Source organism: Psammomys obesus, unplaced genomic scaffold (assembly GCF_907164565.1).
Source record: "Psammomys obesus unplaced genomic scaffold, mPsaObe1.curated_primary_1811, whole genome shotgun sequence".
NCBI lineage: Eukaryota > Metazoa > Chordata > Mammalia > Rodentia > Muridae > Psammomys > Psammomys obesus.
This window is the reverse complement of record NW_026591086.1, coordinates 2,278,034-2,296,971: the sequence shown is the minus strand read 5'-3', so window position 1 is coordinate 2,296,971 and position 18,938 is coordinate 2,278,034. Positions and strand designations below refer to the sequence as shown.

The 18,938-nt window shown below is 51.3% G+C and overlaps 1 protein-coding gene across 1 annotated transcript; it reads right to left on the bottom strand.

Annotated features, from left to right (window-relative positions):
* Nucleotides 1-585: 585 nt before the first annotated feature.
* Nucleotides 586-11,534, bottom strand: Rp1l1 (RP1 like 1). The gene is made up of 3 exons (XM_055609543.1): nucleotides 10,923-11,534; nucleotides 6,665-6,806; nucleotides 586-5,456 (listed from the first exon to the last, which is right to left on the bottom strand). Exons 1-3 carry the CDS (start codon nucleotides 11,532-11,534, stop codon nucleotides 586-588), a joined length of 5,625 nt encoding a protein of 1,874 aa, XP_055465518.1.
* Between the last annotated feature and the right edge of the window lie 7,404 nt (nucleotides 11,535-18,938).

Below are 18,938 nucleotides of genomic sequence, written 5' to 3'. Positions count from 1 at the left end.
GGGGAAAGCAACGGGGGATCAATAGGGAGAGAGAGAACTACTGTCTCTCTCACACACAAAAAGCCAGCGCAAACAGAAGCACCAATTCATCTTTTCTAGATCCTTCTATCCCCTTGGGCTGCATGGATGGAGGAACTAGTTGGCGCCTGATATGTCAAGTCCACAGCTAACCCTTTGCACTGAGCGTGGGAGCCTTGAAGTTTAGATCCGAGGACAGGGCAGTGTGGTATATCTTTGTCACGTCCTCTTCATTGCTGTTGCTGTCAAGGTTGAAGCTAGAGCCACAAATATACTAGGCAAGCCCTCTGCCACTGGGCTGTATCCCCAGACCCTGAAACAATATATCACTAAGTTGCCCAAGTTGGCTTTTAAATTTGCTCTATACCGAGGAGGGGCTTTCTATCCTCCACTTTCTATCCTCATGCCTTCATCTCCTGAGTAGCTGGGGTGCTAGGCCTGCAGCTCCAGGACAGATAGCAATTTCTTGGTCTTTGTCCATTGCTCCTCAGTGGCCTGAGCCTCTCTCAGGTAGATGGGAGACATATTTATGCAAGCAGCACTCAGGTTCATTACTGTCCTAGATGTCTAGAAATCTAAATCTTCCTGGCCAAAGCCATTTACCCTACTCCCAACCTGGGTACAAGCCAAGCTTCCAACTGTCCTTTCATTTTCCACATGCCAGCCTTCATCCTTCCCCTGCTTTGGAGGCCTTGGGCTGGAGGGGGCTTCTTCTTGCTCAGAAGATGAACTTTTTGGATACATCATGGTGACCTTTCTGTCTGCATGCAAGACCTTACTGTTCTCGACTGCGGTACACTTGAGGTCTCCACTTGGAAAATCTCCCTCTGAGCCCTTCTGAGACACCTGTGAGCAGCTGCCCAGAGTTGACGCCCTGGAGGAGTGCGCTGCACAGTGGCTTCGGGAGCCTGGCCTTCGATGGTGGTTCTGGAGACCCCCGTCTTGGTCTAGGCTGGTGTTTTCAGAAGCCGTCCTTCTCTGGCTCTCTGCTGAGCTCACACAAGGGCTGCTTTCCTTTCCATCTTGATTTCCTCCTTCTACCTCTGGCTCTCTTTCTCTGGAAGCTTCTGGAACCTCCACAGAGTGGCCTCTGTGTGTTCTGGAAGACCACGAAGCACTTCTGTCTCTAAAGCTCTGGTGCCGGGAGGTTTCTCCCTTCTCTATCCCTCCCCCCTCTAACTGCTGGCTTTCTGGTGGGGCACTGATGTCGAGTTCCCCTTCTTTCTCTGTGGCTGCATCCTCATCTGGCGCATGGCAACCAGCTCCTTCTGCTTTCAAAAACTCAGGATCCTCCTCTCCTCTCAGCCTCTGCCTCCCTTCCCCCTCCTCTCCCTCAGCTACACCAGGCCCTTGTGTCAACTTCAGGTCTTGCTTCCCGTCGGCTCCCTGGACAGGTCTGGGGTCCTCCTGAGACAGCATCATCTCTGTCTTCTGGGGTGCCACCACCTCCATAGCCTCTCCGTTCCTGGCTTCTCCTTTTTTGCTCTGTAGAATTTGCTGCAGGTCAAAGGCCCTTCTGACTGGTGCATTGGAGACCACTGTGGCATCCTTTGGGAACCCATGATTCATCTTCTTTAGGCAGACTTCACAGGGACAGAACTCATCCCTTATGGCCCCTGCACCTGGTCTGGTCCCTGAAGCTGTCCCTAGAGTGGGCCCATCCTCCAGAGTGAAGGAAAGGGGTTCCTGGGCGGGGAAGGCTGAAAAGTTGCGCAGGCCCTGAAGGCGGCGCCTGCGCTGCTCTGTCTGTAGAGATGTCTGACTTCTGAGGGTTTCCCGGGGTGGTTTCGGAGCCATCCTCCCTGCCCGGCTCTGGATCTTCCTAACTTCCCTGAAAGTGCTTGCTTGAAGCCGTCGGCCCACATCTTGCTCCAATTCTGTCACCATCTGGTCCAGAAGGCTGTTGTCATGAAGGCTCCATCGAGCTCGGAGTTCAGCTGTGGCATCAGCCAGGTGAGCCATGAAAGCTTTCTCTATCTTCTTCAGCAGCTTGAACACCCAGATTGGGTCAGGGTCCAGAGATCCCTTGTGGGCTGGAGGTGTGTCTCTCTCCCTGGTTCCTGAGCTGGCCTTGATGCAGGCTTGCTCGTGGCCCGTTGCATCTGCTCTGGACATCTCTTCTAACCCCTGCTCCAATATGTGAACACTTTGACTCTCACTAACATTTGGCTTGCTCTGACTGAAATGCTGGGAGGATTCTGTGGGTTCCTCCTCTCTTCTAAGTAAGGGCCACGGTTCTCCAGAGGCAGCATCAGTTCCTGCTCCATCTTTTGGCACTCTGGTGTCCTCTGGTGAGCCCTCCCCATCCCGAGAGCCAGCTCCAAGCATTCCCTGACTGCAGACTGTAGCCTCTTCTTCCAGAAGCCCTTTCCCATTGACACCACCTTCCTGCAGCCCTTCTCTTGCTCTCCATTCTCTTTCTTCTGGTTGTGCCTCTTCTCCCAGCATTGTGGTTTCAGCTGATTTTTCTGGGGCCTTGTCCCACACCTGCATCCTACCACCTTTATCTGACTCCTCCCTGCTGGCACAACCCCGTACCTGGGAGCCAGATGAAACTGTGGAAGGATTCACCCCCTCTGGGTATCCCTGGTTCTTGGAATCAGGTCTTTGAGGGGGGATTTTTAAGGGTAAGTCTATCTTCTTGGGAGCCGTGGTATTATCCACGGCACAGGGCACATTGCTCTCACCCGAGCCTCCAGAGCCACTGCTGACATCCACACCAGAGGAGGAGGTGGGTGTGAAGACCTCGGTCCCAAGCAGACCCTGGTGGGAAGTGATTCTCCTGAGGCCCATATCCAGCTGGCCTTTCCCAACCTCACTCCTAGGCCACAGGCTCTGGAAGAGGCTCACCATCTCCTGGTACTTAGGTGATTCTTCAAGCCTCACTTTGCCACCCGGAGGCCCTAGAGCCTCATCAAAGAAATGGAGCCTGGCAAGGCAGGCAATGAGGGTCCTAGCAGAGCAGCTGAGCCTCTGGGCTACTGTGCTAGAGACCTCTGGTAGACTGCTGGGCCGGCCTGGCTTGGAGCCCAGGAGGGCTTTCATGATCTGTGTGGAGGCTGAGACCCTACTGGGGAGTGCATACAGGCTTACACCGTGGTCCACAGTGGCCCTTTCTCCCATTCCAGCTTCTGCAGGGGCCTTGACCCTTTCACCTGGTACCTCATCATGATGTGGATCACCTCCTAGTTTGCAGCTCATAGAACCAGTCCCTGGGAGGACTCCTGCTGGCTCTGCATGCTCATCAGTAACCCCTTCTGGGAGCTGTTGTCCGGTTTGGGCCAGTTCCCCCAGGACTTTCAAAGAACAGCCATCACCAAGGTCTTCCTTGGGACCTTCTGGGTCATCATTGACCACCTCTGCAGTCTCACCTGCCATCTCATATGTCATGAGTACTGGCTTTTCTGGGATGTTACCTAGCCACTCACGAACCATGGCATCTGGAGAGCTGTAGGGCAGAGCACTGGGTGTTACACCACCATCCTCTTCCTGCTCCTCAAGGCTTCCCCTGAAACCAGGGGACGTCCCCAACAGAGTCCTCCTGGGCCCAGCATGGCCGCCAGCTCCACTGTGGTCACTGCTGGTACTGCTGCTGCTTTGAGGCTCCTTCCTGGAACATGTTTGCTCCTTGGGGGCAGTAGGGCAGAAACTGCTGTCCTCCAAGCAGGCCTCGGGAATAAGGCCTTGCATTTGATCACTGGGGGCTGTGAGGGTAGAGGATGCTGCACCCAGTAAGCAGCAGTCGTGGTGGGTTCTTGGATCCTCTGCCTCAGGCCATCTGTCCAGAAAAGTAGAGGCTGAGGAGGGCTCAGGGGTGGTCTCTGCCTCGTCCCGCAGGCCACCAATCTCTCCTCTGTGGACAGGTGTGGGAACTAGAGAGTGAGCCGGGCACTCAGTGTCCCCTGCTGGCTCTGCAGAGAGAGTGCTGAGGTTGTGAAAGCCAGAAACACAGTCAGAGTCACTCGTAGGTATGATGGTGGTTTCTGGGTCCTGAAAGTCAGGAGAACTAGAGAATGGTGATTGCAGAGTCTCAGAGGCCTGATTCCCAGCACTAGATGAGTTTGGAGAAAACTGAGGTGCTGGGCTTCCTGGGCAGGCCTGTTCTCTTTCCTGAGGCAGTGACATTTGCATGGCTGTGTCCGGCGAAGATTGCGTGTCCCTGCCATAGTGACACTGCTTAGCATGGCCTTTCTGAGCCACTTGGCAAGGGACAGAGACACAGGGCAAGCGCACACCACCAGCCGGCCTCTTCTGCTTTCTCTCCCTCTGTTCGGCTGGGGCACACGCAGGAGCTGGGAGAGCATTGCTCTGTGTGTCCTGAGAGCCATGGTGGCCTGCAACCAGTGGCAGTCTCAGTACAGGCTCACCTGTGGCCTCCTGGCACCTGGTGCCCTCTCTACACTTCTCTGTCTGAAGGCCGATGTGGCTCAAAGGTGAGAGACTCTGGGTTGGAATACAGGGACTATCATCACCTTGGGTGGTTTGCCCCTGAGACGCCACGACCCTTGCCTGGTTTGAGCCTCTGTGGTGCTGGCCACCACATTCACTGGGCTCCTCAGGAGACTCAGCACTGGCTGGTGTATCAGAAAGGGCCCTTTCTATACCTTGGGTCTCGGGTCTCAAGCCACGGGGTCCCGTGTCCTCTCGGCAGGGGCCGTCACCAGATTCAGCCCCACTTTGGGAAGAAGCTGAGGAGATTGGATGCAAGGTGTCACTGCTCGTCTCATCATCCGGAGTCCAGGGGTAGCGGGAACCTGGCTGAGCACTTCTAGGGTACCTGGGAGTTGAGACTGGGCTGGCATCATCCTGGTCATGTCCCTTCCTGCCACTGGCCCTCTGGCTCCAGTGTCTCCTGCCTCCAGAGAGCTTAACCAGGCCCCATCTCCTCCGAGCAGTTGGCCCCGCACCCTCAGGAGTCGTCAGGGGGTTCCTCCAGATGTCATAGCTGGGTCGTGATTGCTGGCTCACGTCAAAGGCTCCCCGGCATCCTCCATCATGGGGACCCAGACCCTGTGCCCCAGGCTCCAAGAAATTCCAAGGGTGGCCCTCCTGTCTGCAGCAGAAGGGTCCGGCCTCCCTCAGGACCTGGCCTTCACTGCTGGCTGCTGTAAAGACACCGGCATTCCCCACCCTCTGGGACCACCGCAAGGCATCCTCGCCCAGAAGCTGGAAGCGGAGTTTCATCTCCACAGACAGGCTGCCGTCCTCATTCATGCAGACCTTCTTCTCCACGTCATCAGCCGCCACCAAGGAACCAGACGGGGCAGGGGTGTCCTGAGGACACCTGTCCAAAGCAGGCCCCGTCCAGGCCTGATGACTGGATGCTGGATGGTCACTTGGAGCAGACCTCTCCGATATCCAGGAAAACTGCCGCAGCCTGCCGCCAGACCTGGCCCTCGAGTGCATCACACTCTGCTTGGTGTTCGGGCCCCAGGAACCTGTTGCACAGTGGAGCGAGAGAGAAGAGAACAAGGTAGTGAGCCATTGGTGTGAACGACAGCAGAGAGACAAGGGCAGACACAGAAAGAAAGAACTGAGTCTAAATCCAGCCCAAGGCCACCCGCTACCCACTACTTCTGGTTCTGAAGCTGACTAGCGCTGCTTCATCGTGCAGCCATGCATACAACACTTGCTGAGCATCTTGCTGCGCAGAAAGCTTCTTGCACAGGACATTCACTGCATGTTAATGTTTGCTGAACAGACACCAGCACATCAGGGTCTGGAGAGATGGTGGCATTGCTGGGGGAACCACAAAGTGAGGGGCAAGCTCAGGCTGCCACCCATGATCTGACCTGTGCCAGTGATGTTATTAACTGGTATGATGACTCCTGGTAACCCATCCCCCTCACAACAGCCAGGCTCTTGGGCTGAATAAAGGTTGCAGGAGAGGCCTAAACAAGTGACATCAGCTCCTGAGAGTCTAGCCTGCACCTAGGGTAGAAAACTAGAAGGGAGCCTCAGGGGATAGAAAGTAGCCCTCAGGAAGAATTGAGCCCAGGGTGCTTCTCATTCTGTCTTCTGAGCTAGGCTTGGTGGGACGCACATATGTCCAGCAGGACATACCTCGTGAACACATCTGGAAAGGAGAAAACATCAAGCAAATCTGGTGGATCTTTTTGCATGGACCTAGCCATTGTCTTGGTTTCCTAACCACTGGTGTACCACAGTTGCTGGCACTGTTGGTCATTTTCTTAATGGAGTCTCACAAAGGATGACCCTTTGTTCATTCACCAGTAGTTTTCCTGCAGTTTTATTCTGCATTTGTGAACTGTGCCCTCAAAGTAATATATATGGCTGCTTCCTAAGACAGCCATGTCTCCGAAGGACTTAAATGCTACCCTCGGCAGGGCTTAACGCCTCCATGATGACATGCCCATGGAGAATCTTAATGGTTATTTTAGACCCTAGAAACCCTAAGCTCAAATTTCCCAGTGTTAAAATCTACAATGCTCTCAGGTGTCCCCTAGCAACGCTCTGCTCAGTTAAAGCTGATGGGAGGAGAAAGAAGTAAGAGAGACCCAACGTGGTTGGAAGACCAAGGAACTGGGCCAAAGACCTTCCCCCGGGGGCTGTTAGTGATAACTACCAAGCTTGTGGAGCCATTGTCCCTCTTGAAAGAAGCCAGGAAACCCTGGAACCTACTCACCGTGTTCACTCCTTGCACGCACACCAGATAAGGTTCTGGTCCTGTTCCCTCCATCATTTTCCATCTCCAGACGTCTGAAGGCTTCGTTCCCAGCACACACTACCATAGAGGGACCATCCAGGAGTGTCTGCAGAGAGTCCACCTAGAAGAGGTGAGCCTGGAGTTAGAGGCCTGCCCTGCAGAGCTCCTCTGCTCTGGAAGGCCCAGGAAGGAAGACCCCATCTCCTCAGCCCTTCCTGACCCTTGCACATACCATTCTGGGTTCCCACACCCCACAATGCCTCCATCACCAGCCAGGGGCTGAGAGCCCACCTGCCTGCATGATTTCTCCACCCCTGTCAGAGGTTACTCTAGATAGAAAAGAGGTCGAGACCATTAAGCTGCTTCCCTGAGCATACATTTACTCTCCAGAATGTTTTGTAAAGGGCTCGCAGCAGACTGTTCAATGCCTCCGTCTGGAGATCTGATTCTCAGACTTACCGTTTTTCCCAGATGGAGTCCTCTCCAGTATTTGACAACTTTCCAGCATAATTCAAGCCAGTTACCTCTACTTGAGTGGATCAATGAGGGCAAAACACAGCTCTCCGAGGGAGCCCCTCCATTCTCGAATTCTATGCCTCCCTTGAACCCACCAGCAGGACATGCTTCTGCTCAGCGATAAGCAGGGCGCATCACTCTAGTAAATAAATAGGACTTCACTCTCAGAGTATACAGGCCCCAGAGGCCCTGTATATCTGAAGGCCTATACTGCAGCTGTCATGAATGGCCATGTGCAGTGTCAGGGGCTCTTAAGAGTGTATTCTTTTTAATAATTTCAAATTCGAAGGGTGTGCTCACTAACACAGAGATACCACCCCACTAATGGAACTATTAGAATGACCAAACCCCAGAACACTGACAACATCAAACGCAAGGAGGTGGAACATCCAGACCTGTCACTCAAGGCCTGTGGGAAAGAAAAGAATTCTAGCCAATCTGCAAGTCAGTTTCTTGCAAAACCAAACATGTGGGCCAGCTCCTTAGGATTTATCCAGAGGACACATGCCCCTCCCCCTAATCACACACAACTGTGTTATACTCCATATCACCCAGCCCAGTTCATTAAAAGGGCTCTTGGTTCTTTCCAACTTCGAGGTACATTTCTTCTTTGGGTAGATTTCTATTCCATCTCAGAACTGTAGCATCAAATGTGAGGAGGCAGTGGAGTGCCAGAAACTCTTTCGTTACAGACCCACTCAGCGTCCATGAAGAATGTGGAGGGCTGTCCAGGGTATCGTTGGATTTGGTTGACTCTTAGAGAAGGAACAGTGGCTGTGCAGTGGCTAGGAATTCCACCTGAGAGTGAAGGACTCAGAAAGACCAAGATTAGAGGGCTGGTGGCAAGAAAACCTAGAGAAGCAGCCCCCAAAAGCTCCCCCACAACTGGCTCATGGGTGAGGACATCCTTGTCATTGGTAAGAGGTCACCAAAAGGTGATTATCGCATGGACACATCAGCCTGATCAGTGAGTGCCAGCTTTTCTCTCTCTCACCAGCCACCCCAGAGCCTGTTCACCTGGAGCAGGAGCAGCGTAAACACAGGAGCACTAGCAATACCAACACCGCTCCTTCATGCACAGCTGGTCTGTCTTCTCCCAGGAAACTCCTGAGGAGACTAAAGCTGGACTTGTGCTTTGCATACCTGCAGGGAGTCAGCCAGACACCTGGTGGGAAGCTAATCAAACCTAACCCCTCCATCACAGCTGTTAGGTAGTGAGGGTGTCTCTGTTGGGGGCAGTTTGTACTCACTGGAATGGAATAGACTTGTGTTTTCATTGAAGACGGTCCTCGTCCATTCTCCTTTTAGTATAGCCATCACGGACTTACAGAATACCTAGTTATCACTGGTCTAACCCAGGAAGGTGGCCAACTTTGCAGTGGAAGATACAAGATAGTGGACTAACACCAAGAATTTTGCTGTGTATTTGGGTGTGGTGATATCCACCTTTAATCCTACCATTCAGGAGGCAGAGACAGGTAGATATCTGTGAGTTCCAGGCCAGCCTGAAGTTCATAGCCAGTTTCAGGCCAGCCAGGCTACGTACTGAGACCCCGTTCCAAACTAACAGTAAGAAATAACTTTATAGCCATACATTCCATCACCCCCATAATGTGTAATAGTGGAATGGATATTCTCTGGAAGATTCTAAGTGGGAACCAGCTAGGAGGCACTCCTTTACGAAGTTGAACTGTGGTCCCTGTAGGATGTGATGTGCATTTCCAAGGCAATTGATGCGAACCGATGCCTTGTTTTCCTATAGGCCACAGACACCTGGGGATGAGAGTGATTCATTCTCACTACAAGGCAGACAGCACAGAGATAATGTGGCTTGAGGCAGAAAGCAAATAGGATGCTTTTTCTTTTGTTTTGTTTCTTGAGATTACCCTAGAGTGCTGTGTCCCCCAGGCCGTCTCAAACGTGCAGCTTTCTTGCCTCTATCTCCTGAATTCCGGGGTTACAGGTATGCGCCACCACCCTCCGTCACTGGGCACATCTGTGGCCCAGATGCATGTGTTACTTCTTTTCAATCATATCAACTTTGTTGTCTTGGGAGAAGGCTCCGTGGAACTGGAAGTGAAGACAGTCACTAGGCACCCCAAGCTAAAGGACCAACGGTCAGCGGGAAGGTTCCTGCAGAGGGGAGGATGGCTGGGAGGTTCTGATTATCAGTGGGAAGTCTGGTTTGCTGTTCGCAGTGGGAACACCCTTGTTGGGAGCTGTCTGCCGCTGCCATGTACAGTAGGACGACATATCAAAAGACCTCAGCAGCCCTATGCATGAAGGGCCCCACAGAACTCCACCTCCCAGGATTATGGTTCAGTCATTCCATCAGGTACAAAACCACAATCAGGAAAGGGGCCAGGAGGAGCACCAGATGAATAGAGGAAGAACAATGTAACCGCTAACAACAGCCTTGTGGGAGATTGCCCAACTTTTTTTTTTTACAGCTCTCTAAGATAAGTACTATAACTAATTTCCTGGCTTTTGCCCTGGGTTGATACTTTCTGAAAGGAATTCTGGGGGCTACTGACTTCGATAGACTTTGAGAGAGGACAGCAAAGAGGGATCGCAACCAAACTCCAAGGACAGCACAGGGATGATGTGCCTTGGGGCATGAAGTAAATATGATGCTCTCACTTTTCTTTCGTTTCTTGAGACTAACTCTGTGTGTAGCGCAGGCTGGTCTCAAATGTGCAATTCTCTTGCCTCCATCTCCAGAAGGCTGGGGCTTATAGAAATGTGTCACCACACCTGGTTAGCAATATGATTCTGACTGTAGGAGGCCCCAGCGTTAAGTAGATACAGAAGCAGATTGTGGGGAGATGGAATGAGATCAGCCCAGCTCCATTTCCCCAAGTGCCCACCTTTGACAGAGATCCCTGTTCTGCAGCACCTGGAAAGTTACCCGTTACACTCGCTAGCCAGCCTTTGCTGTTACAGTTGCGTGTGGGCTGCATTCTGCCTCAACTGGGTGCCTTTAATCAAGACTTAGAAGGAAGCACGCCTCCTCGTGCTTCTGGCTGGTGGTGATGTATGCCACGAATGTAAGAATCAGGAGGTGATGCAGCTGGGTTGGCCGTGGCAGATTCATCCCTCTAGTGGTCCTGGGAGCTGATTTGTAGCTGAGTTTGTTGACCACTGCCTCCCAAACCTGACTGTCAGCCCCACCAAAGTGTTCTTGAGCTCAACATTCACAGTGCTTCCGGTTCTGCAAGAACTACCTGCAGGACGTGGTGAGCCATCTCTGTAGACCCTGCCCTGATCTCACACTCCAGCCTTGCGGACCTGCTCCCTGATGCCCTGCATTAAATCTTGGCAACGTTCATGGTACCATGGATGACCTCTTTCCTGCACCAAACCCACATGGAGGTGGCCTGTTGAGAGGCCTGCATAACAACTGAGGAGCTTGTGCAAAGCTCAGAGCCTACTGAGTGCTAAGTGCTTACTAAATGGGAGCTATGAGTAGGGTGACCGTGCGTGCGTGCATGCGTGTGTGTGGAGTGATTGGGACTCAAGTCCCCATGCTGGCATGGCAAGCATTTTACCAACCGCGCCATTGCCCCGGGTCTGACGATTGCTGTTTAATGAACAGCTTTGACATCATGCTTTCACAATCTTCCGTCACCTTTAATTAGCAGTGGGCAATCAAGGCTGCCTTGCTAGCCCGTCTATGTATTTTGACCCAGGATCCAAAGGAAATACCAGCCGCACAGCCTACCTTCTTCCCTCGGGGCGTGTACACCTGCTTCACTGGAAAGTGCAGAAGCTCCGAAGCTTTGATGAGGAAGGCTGCCAGATTCCTGGTGTTCTTGTGACTGAGAACCACTGTCTGCTGGCATCTAGGGTCCCCATTCTTCACCAGTGTCAGCCTCCTCGGGGCCATGGGACCCTTCCAGGAAGAGGATGTTTCTGGAGCTTCAAAGCCCTGTGACTGCCCAGCAGAAGCTCTTTGCCTTTGCAGCCGGCCTGGCTCTCTGGGAGTTTTAGGGGGCTTCCTATCAGAGCAGAGGTAGCAGCCTCCATCTTGCAGCTGATCCAGGGCACTGAGGCCATGCAAGCCCCGGGGTGTGGTGACAGAACGCACCCCAAAGGAGAGAGGCATGCGCTGAGACAGCTCATCCATCAGAGAGCTGAAGGTCTTGAACGTACGCTGGTGAACAGCCAGGCGGACCCCAGCGAACTGGGGATCTCCTCGCTTGAGAAAGGTTATCTTCTTGGCTGGCGTCACCTCAGTGACGGAGGGAGTGTGAGCCACAGAGGGCAGTAGACATTGCCGGTGGCTTGGCGCAGGAACAGGAACATCCTTCGTGTCTCCTGGGGTGCTATTCATGGTGTGGTGACCCAGGCAGCTATAACAGATAAGGGAAGACAGGCTCAGAGGGTACCTCACAGAGTAAGACTGGCTAGCCTCTTCCCTTCTTTATGAAGGTGCTTCCTGACACCCCAAATTAGTTCCACCCAGCTATATAGCAGCAGTTTGATCCACCTGGGTTAAAAGGTAAAGATTTAGCATTGGTGAGATCTAAGTGCCAACGCTTCCACCTCCACCTCTTGCTACCCATGTGAGCCAGGAGGACAGTGACTTAGTCCCATCTGTAGAATTCAGCTTAGTCATTCTGGATAGTGGGAATAGCAAGCAAATACACTTCTACAACTGAAGCACTTGATGTAGCCGTAGGGCAAAGGTCAAAAGTCTAGATGCTTCTCTCGCCCTCTTCTGTCAACCTGGATGCCCTCTAAATGTCCTCGTGCTTTCTATCCTAAAATGTCGGTAGACAGAAAAGAGGCTGGCACTCACAGGTAGGTCACTAGAGAAGAAGTCAAGAGTTCTGGGCAGTAGGCTTCCCTCTCCTACAGTTTCCCCGTGTGCCCCGGAGGCGGCCACCAGCAGGAGAGACCAAGAAACAGACCTGTCCCCACCGGTCATTTCCACTCCCACTATCCAAAGGTGTACAGCCCTGTTGCTTCCCACAGGACTCTTGCTAAACCTTCCATGTACCTTTCCTGTCCCAGGCCACCACACTCCTCTCTGCCCATGGCAGCCAGGTAGCTCTGAAACTCAGCTTCCTCCTGTTCCCAAACCTTCCTTGGCTCCCCAGCATCTGCAGAAAAAAAGTCTTCACCCTTTACCCCACTACTCAAAGGCTTCTCCCTCTTCTCACGGAAGGACTGTAGGGTGCTCCTGGGAGGTGGCCCTGCCTTTCTGCATCCCATGACTGTCCTCTTTGTTGAACCCTCTCAACCCCCTCATCCCCATTATTGGAGTGACCCTCCGTGTTGGCATAGCATCTCCCACAGCTTTTACCACCCAGGCCATGTCTTTCTCAGCCTGTTTCACTTGGGAACCAGAACCCATGCTCTGCATGGCATCCAGCCTCCTCATGCCCGGGAAATAAAGGTGGATTAATAACCCTGATCTTCACAGAAGTTCCTGCTGGGGGCTGGACCTGTCACTTATCCAGGACCTGAGCGGATGGGGTTAGAGGAAGAGTTTCCGACTCAGGAGTACTCAGAACCAAAATGGACAGTGCATGGGTGGTTCCCAGAGCCATACCCCCTCCTCCCCGGCACTGTTCTTTATTTAGGCCCATTTGCTGGACAGAAAAGGACTCTTCTCTCATATTCAAAACCATGAGGCACAAAAGGGCCCTGTAATCCTCTCATCTCTGGACAGATGTATAATTAGCTCATGTGGCCTCCTCCCTGCCATCTAATCCCCACAAGCTGTTCTCATTAGCTCTCTAGCCAGTGTTACTACTGCTCCAGACACAGCTAGTCCTCTGCGCCTGCCCATGGGGTTATTTGTCCCTCCTGATGTCCATTTTCACTCACAACTACGACCTTTGCTGATGAACCCAGAGAGGAAGGAGGCACTGTACTGTCTCTAGTGCACCGCCATGTTTGTGGGCATCGTCATGTCCCTAGAACCATCATGTCTACCATGCCCCACAATGTCACCACATCTCAGAGATTCACTCTATCACAAATATTATCATGTCCTTCGGTTGGCATAGTCCCTGGCATCACTATGTTCCACAGTGTCGCTGGGACCTCCAACATAACCATGCCCCCAACATCATCATGTCCCACCTCACTGCGCTCCTTGCTATCACCCTGTCCCCAATACCATCATGTCTCAGTGTCTCCCAGTATCGTCATGGCCTCTAGCACCCCCAGCAGATAGGACTCCTGCCCCTGCGACCCTCCTTCTGCACAGAGGGCCCAGTGGGACAACAGTTTAGCAGGACACTCAAGGAAAAGCAGAGGTCTAAGGCAAAGACCCCCTTGGCTCCTCCGAGCCCCAGGCAGAAGTGCAATATCACAACCTAAGGGTCTGACAACCGCATGATTCCGACATTCTCCTAGAATGGAATTGCCCCCTGAACGAGGATTTCTGATCCCCTAACAGGCTTTGTGACCTGCAGGATCCTAAGTGCCAAATCAGAGCTGGCAATTCCCGATGCTTCTCCCCAATGTCCTGCACTGGAGAGTGAGAGCATTGTGCAGATCACTACATATACATGAGTAGAAGCACACACACACACACACACACACACACACACACACAAACACACCACCATCACCACCACCACCATTTGTATAGATGGACCCAGTACATCATTCACACCCTCAGGCACACTCAAGCATACTTTATGGGCATGCACACACATTACACACATATGTGTTGCACAAACACACATTTTAGAAGGAATCTTAGCCCTAGGAGAAGCAGCTAGTGAAGCAGAGCTACCCAAGTGGGGTCTATGAAGGGGACACCTTGGAAGGCATCACTGGAAGAGGTGGTGCTGATCCTTGTCAACACAGTAAAGGAAGATGCTCCCTCAGTTCTGTGGGAGTCACTAACAAGAGAACTTACAGCCCCAGGGATGAGCAGTCAAAGCACCAAAGAGTCTCTTCTTTGAAGAAGTGTGACAAATGTTTGGAGTCCTTCCCCTTCAAGTCTCTCTGGCTGCTTGGCCACTCATATTCACACAAAAGTACTAAATACCTGCTGTTCTGGCCTGCATATTGGGTTACAGAAACACGAAGACTAAAATGCTGTGGCACCCGCCGACAAGGCCTGCACACTCTCCTGTGTCTGGTAGCCACATTATGATGAATGGCTGCAGCTTTTTAGACTTTATGTTCTCATCATCCAGTGTACAGCCCAAGACAACAGATGTTGTGGTATCCGAGATGAATAGAAGAATGAATGAGTGAGTTGAGTGACTGGGAGAAAACAGCAAGTAGTTTTGAATGGGAAAGACCCAAATGGTCCTTGAAGATGGACTGTTCAGTAACAAGAGCCACAAACTCTAGCTTTATGAGTTAGAGTGGGGGGGTGTATGTCATAGAATTCAAGCCTTACATATGATGTTGGCTAACCAAAGAGCAGCAGCAGCAGCAAATACCCATATTCCAGTGGATACATATTCTAGCCTCTAGAGCTGAGGCTAGGGAAAAGCGTGGGCCGCAAGGAGGGTTAGGGCCTCTGTTAGATCTGCTAGGTGTCTTATTTGCCATCACAGATATAAATCCGCATTCCTATAGACAATCTTCAGAGGTGAGGCAAAGGACCAGTCCCTGGCTAATGCCTAGCGTGGTGCATCTTAATTTCCCCTCCTTTCTTAGTCTTTATCCTCCCTCCAGCGGGAGTCTAGAGAAGTCTCACCCTTCTTCATTAGCCAGGCTGAGGCTGGACTGGTCAGGATGCCCTGTACCTGTGAGCACCTCTTCTAGCAGGGAACCCACGATCACAGAGCTGTCTGCAGCACAGAAAAGGTCACTCCCCTGACATTAACATTTACATGAAGGGCCAGGGAAGCTGGATGGTAGACGGTGTGGTTCCCAGCACCACTGTCCTCCTGGCTAGGGGTTACCTGGGTGGGACTAGTATATATAGATTATATCCAGGAAAGAGGTAGGATCCCATCAGGCAATGCTGAGTTCAGTTGATTATAGGGGCCTCTTCCTCGGTTTTCTAAGCCCATGGGTAGAGACAGGACCACCTGGGAGTCAGAATCTTGCTGGAAATATGCAGCAAATGATCTTGGTGGCAACAGACTCTGTGTGGTCCCACCACACAGAGTGATGAAGTACCCCAGGGAAACCCAGAGCTAGAGGCACTGAGTCTGCCTTGAGGGGTGGGGTCAGGAAGGATGGAGAGGACGGAAGGGTGCGGGGATTTTAAGGGAAGTGGACAGAAAATGGAGGCTTCCAGCTTGAGGGGGTGGAGAGGTAGATCGGAGAAAAACAGATTAAGGGATAAAAAATAGAAACCACAGGAAATACTCAAAAAGGTGACAGGCCAATGGAGGAATTGGGCTGGGTGGGCCCTGAGGGCCTGGGGGAGGAAACAGTTTAGCTGGCTAGAGACCTGGAAGTGGACTCTGCTGGGGGAAGGGCTGGAGGCCAGAGAATAACAAGATAGGATTCAGGAAGAGAGTAAATAGGGTGAGAGAAATCAGCAGGCAGGGACAGGAGACAATGACCTCACTGCCAGAACTAAAGGGGATGGGCAGGAGGGAGGGGACATTATGGAGACCTTGAACAGCTGATAGGTTTACACACAGGTGCTGAAAACTCTAGGCAATAGAGCACATGTCTCCCAGAGGCAGCCAGAGCCACGGACTATCACTCAGCAGGGAACTAACTTCTTGGAATCCCCTTTGCAACAGGGGTCTGAATAGGCCATAAGGAGCCACATGATCATTTTAGCGCAGCCTTCCAGTGGCTCAACTCCACCATAGTTGCATGGAGACTGATATCATTTTACGATTCTCTAAGAAAGAAGAGGACAGACATGTTGATGAGTTAATCTGTAGTATTAATAATAGGCTGTAATCTAAATTTCAGGGATATTAAAATTTGTGTGGGGAGGGGCCATATCTTTGTGTTAAAGGCTGATCAAGATTGGTGAACGCATATCCATGATGGAATGTAAAGCGGTGCAGCCCCTAACCAGGCAGTGTGGCAGAGGATCAATAAACTAACTATAGAATTAGCACAGAGCCCAGAAATCCCACTTGTGATATGCCCAAAGCAACTGGAAGCAGAATCTGAAAGAGATGTGTAGCACAGCAATGTCCACGGAGGTCTATTCACAGAAACTAGACACCACCCAAGTGCCGGTTCACAGTCGGATGGATAAACCCCACATGATCTGTCCACAGAATGGAATTATTAGTGAGCTTTGAAAATGATCACTATCCTGACATGTGCCGTGAGGACACTGTGCTAAGCGAGATAAGCCAGTCACAGCCGGAGGAGCGCTGTGCAGTTCCACTTTTAAGCAGTCCCTGGAGTGGCTGGAGACAGCGGGTAGAGAGAGAGCTACAGCAGTGGAGGTGATGGGGAGCGAGGGGTTGGTGTTTAATGGCACAAAATTTCAGTTTGGAAAACTAAAAAGCTTGCAGCGATGATGGAGGAGATGGCTACAGCAAGAACATGATGAGCCTCAAGCCACTGAACGAAGCACTTGAAAAGGTTAAAAGGGCAACTTCTAACTTTTGAACATTTTACAACCATCAAAAATTATAAAATACTTCTTTAAAATTGAATTTTAAGAAGAGAGGCTTGCAGGGGATAATGCTACACATCTATGATCCTAGAACTCTGGGGATGATGAATTCAAAGCCGTGTTGAGAGACCAAGAAAGACCCTGTACTTAAATAGTTAAAAATAAGTGGGAGTTGTGAGATGGCCTCATAAGCAGAGTTCAATCCCTAGAACTCACAGTAGAAGGAGAAAATCAGCTCCTAAAAGCTGTCCTCAAAGCCCCATACACTAAGCATGTGCTTCCCTCTTCCCACTAATAACAAATACAAATTAAAAAAAAAATTAAGTGGAGGTGGGGCTGGAAGGATGATGGCTCGGTGGTTAAGAGTGTTGGCTGCTTTTCCAGAGGACCAGAGTGCAGTTTGGAGCACCCATTCCAGGCACCTTATAAATACCAGGAACCCTAGCTCCAAGGGACCTGCTGGCCTCCGGGGACACCCAGACACAGATACATACACATGAATTAAATGAAATAAACATTTAAAACAGAGCAATGGGATCAGGGCTAGGGTGAACTGCCTTTTAAGAAAGGCCACCTAGTGCAGGATATCATTTCAAAGCCAGGTGCCAAGCTGGTGAGAGTTCAGGGGGAAGAAGACCATACCTGTGTGGCACAACATATTCCTTGACACTCAGAGTTTGGAGCAGAATGGCAGGATGAGAGCGGATGTGGGACTCACAAACAGGAGCAGTCACCAAACACTGATTCTTTTCTGTGTATCAGACACTGGCCAAACAGAAATGAGACATGGGGTGGAGGGACAGTCTCCCACCTCATGGATTTTATCACTCCAGGAGAACGAGAAAACTCCCGTGCCTGGTCCTCACCTTTTGACACTGCTGCTTCCTGACTCAGCTTTGGCTCTGCAGGGGACTGGCTAGCAGCTGTCTGGTTCCTCCATGCTTTCATGACCTCAACCAGAAAATGGATGCTGGATTAAAGGCCACCGAAGTTGTGTAGGAATTGTCTGGAAAAGGCCTGCACACAAAATCTTTATGAATCTGTGAGTCTTGAGAAGATACGGAAGATGTTAGTTCTGGGTCATATTTTCTCCTTCTGTCATAACGATGGGGGGAACTGCTAAAACAAAACAAAACAAAACAAAACAAACAAACAAAAAACCCACGTGCTCCCTTTCTTTCTTTGCAGATAACTTCAGCATTTCAGGGCCAATGATGTCCACCTACAGATTCCTCCAAAGACCCAGAGCCCAAATTAGGAACTGGGGAGCAAAGGGCAGAGGGGCAATACAGAGAGATCTCAGGGCTGGCCAGGGGACCTGGTGGTGTCTGATTTAGCCAGGAAAGTGCTTAGAATCCTTTTTCCATCTGCTGCCACTAGGAAAAGTCTTCCGACTGTTGATAAAGAAAGATCACAACCATGACAACCGAGGAAAAGACACCTCAGGCAGGAAAAGGCCTGATACTGGCACAGGAAGGAGAATCCCTGGAAACTGCCAAAAAGCAAAACAAAAACCAGCGTCGGAACATCTTCCTGCCCTTTGCCCCACCCGACTTGCTAATATTCTCTAGACAGCTTATCTGTAGGGGAAGCCCACCACAGGCATGACATCCACTTAGAGGGCTGAAATGACAAGTGAGATGTGCAGTCTGGCCTGGGCTCTTCAAAGGCAGGAAGCAAGGCTGCTGTGTGTCTGTGCCCTGGACTTGGTGTACTGAAGTGTCTGAGAAATGTGTGAAGAGTAACTGATACTGAGGGTGCAATGCGGGGGACGTGGGGGCTGAGAGAGAGGTGCATGCAGCAGAGAGAAGAGTCTGAGATGTTTGTGAACAGAGCAAGCACACACACACACACACACACACACACACACACACACACACACTCTGCAGGCTGTGCATGGCCCTCAGAGCTGAGAAAGCAAGCCTATGCCCAGTGGGCCAGTGAACAGTGACAAGATGGAGCTAATGGCATCAAAATGAAAACATCAATACTAGGAAAGAGGGGGAAGTTGGAGAGGACAGTGGGTCGATTTCGGGGGCAGATATCCCTGAGCTAAAGGGCAGAAGTGAACACTAGTAACTGTCAGGGTAACAGGGAGATGGCTTAGGTAAGTACTTGTCTTGAACGCATGAGGACCTGAGTTCAACTCTGAGAACCTATGAAATAGATAGATAGATAGATAGATAGATAGATAGATAGATAGATAGATAGATA